Here is a 5,941-nt window from a genome sequence, read left to right on the forward strand (position 1 = left end):
GGGTAGCAGTTGCCAGCACAACCCTTCCCTCTCAGGTTAACTCTGGCTGTTTTCCTTCTAGGAATCTTGGCTCCTTGGCATCTTCACAGCTATCTCTCAAAGCACCCGCTGCTGAGGACTTGGGGACTCTGAAAGCTTGGGGTGAGAGAAAATGACTTCCTCTTTGAGATGGAGGGAGGGCTCACAGTTGCTGGAGAGAGCCCATGGTGCTTGTTCTGAGGCTGACTAGTGAGGTAGGAAGAGGCAGGTCTGGGTGAGGGATGCTTGACAGGCTTGTGTGAATCTCCAGAGTCCCTTGTGGGCTCCCTATCCTCTTAAGAGACCTGATTCTGTTGAACATTGAGAAAACATGGCTGCAGAAAGGGTACAACCTCTACTCTAGAGCCAGAAAGATGCTTCTGTGTAAGTTTACAATCCAGAAGGCTAGAGCTTCCCTTTCCCAAGACAAGTGCAAATCACCAACCCAGGAGTGAAAGAATCATCTAGAGTTGAGTTGTTTAGTTTTTTCCGAATACACAGCATCTCTGTCAGTAAAAAGAGAAAGAAGGAAAGAAGGAAGAAGGAAAGAAGGAAAGAAAGAAAGACAGACAGAAAGAAAGAAAGAAAGAAAGAAAGACAGAAAGAAAGGAAGAAAGAAAGAAAGAAAGAAAGAAAGAAAGAAAGAAAGAAAAAGAAGGAAAGAGAGAAGTAGAAAGGAGAGAGGAGAGGAAAGAAGAGAAGAGAGACATAGATACATGAGAAGGGGGAGTCATGCATAGATGAGTCAGAAATTCAGAACACTGGCTGATCTTCTATGTGACCTGGATGGAGTCTATTTCTGGCACCCACAGAGCAGCTCACAACCATTTTAAACTCCAAATCATACATCCTGATGTCATCTTCTGGATTCCAAAGGCACCAGGCACACAGGTGGTTCACAAACATACACAAAGGATAAACACCCATACAAGTAAAAAACATTTTAAAGGACAATAATACAACACAGCACCTGTAAACATATTCATAGAGTTGAAAATTTACAGTGCATAAAAGAGTCCTGAGTGTATCTACCTAGATAGCACTGACAGTCACAGTGACTCATGAAAACTCAGTTCCAGGAGAAAAATGAGTTCACTGCAGGTTACCCCATAGTAGTGGACACACATTGCATTAATTGATGTTGGTCAAGTCAGTGAAATTCTGCCACATCTCTCCAGCCCCTGTGTTATATGGCTGTCTCTGCTGTCACTTTGTGTCTGAGTGCCCTCTAGTGTCAAATCAACAAAGGAAGTTGCAGGTTAGAAACAGCATGGACAGAAAGTTAGACTGTGAGAAAGATGATATGTTGTTGTTGGTGATGATTTTTGCATTGACATGAGCCTCTTTGTTATTAATTGAGAGTAGTTTTACAGAATAAAGATTTTGCTATGACATTATCAGAAACGAGATGTCCTTTGATCATGGGAACCCCGTTGACTCCCTCTTCTGCCCCTCCCACTCCTGTTTCTCTTCCTACATATGTTAATTCTTCAAACATGTTGTTCGTTAATACCTTTTAAAATACCACATACGTTAAGACCTTTTAAAAAGTGCATTCTGCATCTGAGAGAAAACACACATGATTGGTGTTTCTGAATCACTTCACATACTATAGTCTTCAGCTCCATCTTCTTTCCTACAGTGATGGATTCTCTTCTTCCTTATGGCTGAGTAAGCCCTCAGTCAGCGCTGAGCATGTAGGGAGCTTAATTGCGCACACGCTGATTTCCTCATTCACTCACCTGCTGATAGGGCCCTTCGCCTGTTCACAAACTCAGCTGTTATGAACAGGAAGACAACCCACAAGTGTACAGGTGCGATGGCCTAGATGCTTTAGGATACGTGCCCAGGAGTGCAACTTCAGTGTTTGTTTGTTTGGTTGGTTTTTTACCACAATAGAATATCTTTTATTTATTCTTGGGATAATTTCATGTTTGTAACAATGTATCCTGTTCTCATGCACTTCCCTCCCCTAAAACAATTCCCTAAATGCATTTCTAGTCCCTTCCCACTTGATCTCTCCATTTAATTAACTGATTAATTATGACCCACAGAGTCCAGTTAATGCTGCCTGCTGGAATCGTGAATGGCCTTGTTGACTGATTGTGGGCAGGTAATGACACTACAGGAAGCCATGAGTGCAGTGGCCCTGTCATGCCTGGAAGACAGCATCAGGAAGCCATGTCCAGTGGCATTGGAATGCCTTGAAGACAGCGTCAGGAAGCCATGAGTGCAGTGGCCCTGTCATGCCAGGAAGACAGCATGTCTCATTCATTCCTCTCCTCCAGATTTTACAGCCTTTCGTTAAAAGGGGATTAATTTGATTCATATTCTATATGTACATGTGTTTTGTCTGTGTGCATGTTTGTGTACATGGGTTGTGCACACTGCCTACAGAGGCTAGAATAGTCTTTCTAATCCTGGATCAGGAGTTACAGATGGTAGAGAGCTGTTAAGTCAGTGCAGTGAAGCAAACCTAGGTTCTGTAGGAGAATAGCATGTTTTCGTAAACATGTGTCCATTCCCCCAGCCCCCAGCTCTGGACTCTGACATCCTTTACTGCGCTTGCTGTGACAGTGTACCCTGAACCTGAGAGGGCAGGTCGTGTTGATGGTCCATTTAAGGAGGGGCACTGAATCCTCAATAATTCTCCACACTCTGAGCAGCACTGAATCTCTGTACTGCTGCCGACCACTGCAGAGATACGCTATTGGGGCCACAGTTGAGGAAGCCTTAATTCAAACATATAAGCATCATGGGAAATTTGTGTTTAAAATAATATTTTAAATTTACTTATGGATTTTGTATGTAGCAGTGTTTTGCCTGAATGGTTGCTTTAGTACCTCATATCTGAGTTATAAATGGTTGTGAGCCAACATATGAATGCTGGGAATTGTACAGGAGTCCTTTGGAAGAGCAGGCACTGATTTTTGCTGCTAAGACATCTCTGGGCACTCCCTCTGAGCCTTTATTAGGATTCTGCAGATATCATCACTCACTGTCCAAGAGTGAGAAGCATGGTTCTCTTCCTGTAGTCTGCCATGTCCAACAGGGAAGGAGAAGCCTTACTGCAAGCTGGAGTTGCCCTGCCTGAGATTCTGAGGACTAGTCCTACTATGGGTGGGAACTAGGATAGCTACTTTTGAGAATAAATGAAGTCATTCAATATCACAGAAAGGAACAAGACAGGATGTATAAGTCCTCACTAATTGAATCTCAAAGAAATATTTAGTAAGGTTCATTTCCAGACTTGCTAGGCAGCAAAAAATGAATCAGTAAAGTTAAAGACCAGTGAAGTCCTGAAGTCCAAGGAGCATAAAAAGGAACTGAAGAAAACACACAGAACCCAACACTGTGTGGAGCATAGTTATGATGACTGACACAGTGTTTCTGTCCCCAGAATCTGAAGTCAGACAGAGTTAAGAAGTTATCTGAAGGAGAGATGGCTGGAAACACCCCACAGTTGGTGAAAGATGTGGATCCACAGACATTCACAGAGCCCTCTGCTCCACTCAAGTGTCCAGGGAATATTCTTCAGGGAGGACGGCATGCCAAGCCAGGAAGATGGCAGGATTCACGGTTTGTAAACTGGTTGCTTTTGTCATAGTGGGGAGAACTGGAAAGCAGCATCAGGACAGGCAGAAGAGACAGAGAATGTGCTAGGACTTCGACAGAATGTTCCTGAACAGTGCTCAAATACGACTTCATGAGATTGGGGGAAAGGTCCTGAGAGAAGGAAAAGAGAAAATCAGGATTCCAGATCATAGAAGCCACACCAGGAGGGAGCTGGAAAATGGAGAACAGTCACGTTAAAGCAGGAGAGGGGCTGGGCCATGCTTCCTGAAGAATGCTTTTCTGACAAATGCAGAACCCTGACCGTTACCCCAACTTCCACAAAAGAAAGAGAAGGGGATTGTACCACAGGACAGAATCAGATGAAGTGAACCAAGCCAGTCTCAGAATGACAAATCTCATAAATTTCCTCTCAGATGTAGTTCCTAGAGTGTATATATTAAACATCTGAGCAACCGTGTGTGTGTGTGTGTGTGTGTGTGTGTGTGTGTGTGTGTGTGTGTAGCTGAATTTATCTAAGGGAGCAGATGAGAGGAAAACAGCAAAGAAGTTAGACAGGAGAACACACTCAGTGTACAGGATGCACTTAAGTTAAATGTCTTTTTGTAGGGCTGGAGTGTTGGCTCACAGTGTAAGATGTCTTGTTGCTCTTATAGAGGACCAGGGTCCAATTCCCAGCACTTACACTGGAGCTCAAAAGCACCCATATCTCCAGCCTTGAAGGATCCAAAACCTCTTCTGACCTCCAGTGGGACCAGGCATCTCCGTGATACACATACATACATGCAGACAAAACACTCATAAAATATAAAATACATTTGGCTAAAGATATTTTTTAGTTCAATATACAACACAGTGCCAGGTAGGATGCATAGATGCAAAGAAGTTTCTTAATTCAAAATAGTTAAAAGAGGATCGAACACAGTCATGACCTCGACCCTGAAAATTTAGTGAGTGTCCATCATTGTAGTCAGTACAAAATTTCAAACAGCCCCTAATCAAATGTCACATCTGACCTTGCTTGCTCATCCATAGCTGCTCACATGGTTGTGCTGTCTGGTAATGCTGGCTCTAACTGCTTAGGTCCTTCTGTAATGGCTCTGTCTGTCTTGCAGGAAAGGGTTTCATCTGGGAAGCAGAGACAGTGACTGGAAAATGAACATCGCTGTCAATCAGGACACAGACTATGCTGAACTGGTTCTGTCTGTAGGAGAAATCACACTTGGAGAGAAGACTAGGAAGTCAATGAAAGATTGTCAACTGAGAAGAAGAGAGGCCAAAACTATGGCACAGGCTGTGTGTGCCCTGCTGAATTCTGGAGGGGGCGTGGTCAAGGCTCACATTAAAAATCAAAAGTACAGCTTCACCAGAGATGGAATAGGACTGGACTTGAAAGACTTCTTACCTGATATATTGCCTGAATACCTAGACTTCATGCAGCAAAAAGACTACTTTTTCATTTTTGTGAAAGCACGGAAGCCGAATAACACAGGCCAGGGGATCACCACCTTGAAAACCAAGTTGTATAGGAGAAGCATCTCTTCCTCAGATGAACTGAAAGCAGCTGCTGCAATGCAGTTCCTCAAAGTCAGGAAATATACTTCAGAGATATCAGATTCCAGACAAAGTTCACCTGGAAAAATCATCTGTAATGAATTACCAAATGAATGTCTTAACTTATTTGACAGAAACCGGCTTACCTATAAGGAGATAGTCTCTTTCACTGAATCCCCACATGCTGAAGTAAAATTGACTCCTAAGGAAAAGATTTCAGAGATTCTCCCCCAAACTGTTTCTGCATTTGCAAACACTGACGGGGGATATTTGTTTATTGGTTTGAATGGCAAAACCCAGAAAATTATTGGTTTTGAAGCAGAGAAGGACGATCTTGTGCTTCTACAGAGTGAAATAGAACAGTGCATCAGACAGCTGCCTGTCACTCACTTCTGTGAGGAGAAGGAGAAGAAGAAGATCAAGTACACATGCAAATTCATCAAAGTGCACAAATCTGAAACTGCGTGTGCATATGTGTGTGCACTCAGAGTGGAGAGATTCTGCTGTGCAGTGTTTGCTGCACATCCTGAATCCTGGCACGTGGAAGACAGTTGCGTGAAGAGGTTTACCACAGAGGAATGGGTGAAGCGGCAGATGGATGCTCCAGCAGGTTGTGGAACCGAGATTAATAATGAGATTACATTGGGCTAAGGAGGTTGGAAGATTGCTTTCTGGGCTTTGACACCCTGAAAACTCCTCACATATCAATAGTTAATTTAGAGATGTCTGGTCCCCTAGGGAAAATATATTCACTGCTTTACTACTGCTGTGAGCTGCTTCCTTCACAAGTCTGATA

General features: G+C 43.3%; 1 protein-coding gene and 1 long non-coding RNA gene across 2 annotated transcripts; both read left to right on the plus strand.

The window, feature by feature from the left end:
- The first annotated feature begins 56 nt into the window (after nucleotides 1-56).
- On the plus strand, nucleotides 57-3,279 carry LOC114634172. Its single transcript, XR_003713284.1, has 2 exons — nucleotides 57-141; nucleotides 2,073-3,279. It is a non-coding gene; the product is annotated as an uncharacterized LOC114634172 (long non-coding RNA).
- A 139-nt stretch (nucleotides 3,280-3,418) lies between these two features.
- On the plus strand, nucleotides 3,419-5,796 carry LOC114634171 (schlafen family member 12-like). The gene is made up of 2 exons (XM_028782837.1): nucleotides 3,419-3,597; nucleotides 4,707-5,796. The coding sequence occupies exons 1-2, from the start codon at nucleotides 3,461-3,463 to the stop codon at nucleotides 5,794-5,796; spliced, it is 1,227 nt and encodes a 408-aa protein (XP_028638670.1). The 5' UTR covers nucleotides 3,419-3,460.
- The last annotated feature ends 145 nt before the right edge of the window (nucleotides 5,797-5,941 follow it).

Source organism: Grammomys surdaster, unplaced genomic scaffold (assembly GCF_004785775.1).
Source record: "Grammomys surdaster isolate TR1022 unplaced genomic scaffold, NIH_TR_1.0 889, whole genome shotgun sequence".
In the NCBI taxonomy this organism is placed as follows: domain Eukaryota; kingdom Metazoa; phylum Chordata; class Mammalia; order Rodentia; family Muridae; genus Grammomys; species Grammomys surdaster.

Excerpts from the sequence above, each read along its gene's own strand:
- LOC114634171 (XM_028782837.1), top strand. The coding sequence starts at position 3,461 with ATGGCTGGAAACACCCCACAGTTGGTGAAAGATGTGGATCCACAGACA. Across the intron at positions 3,598-4,706 it reads GGAAGATGGCAGGATTCACG|GAAAGGGTTTCATCTGGGAA; the intron begins GTTTGTAAACTG and ends TCTGTCTTGCAG.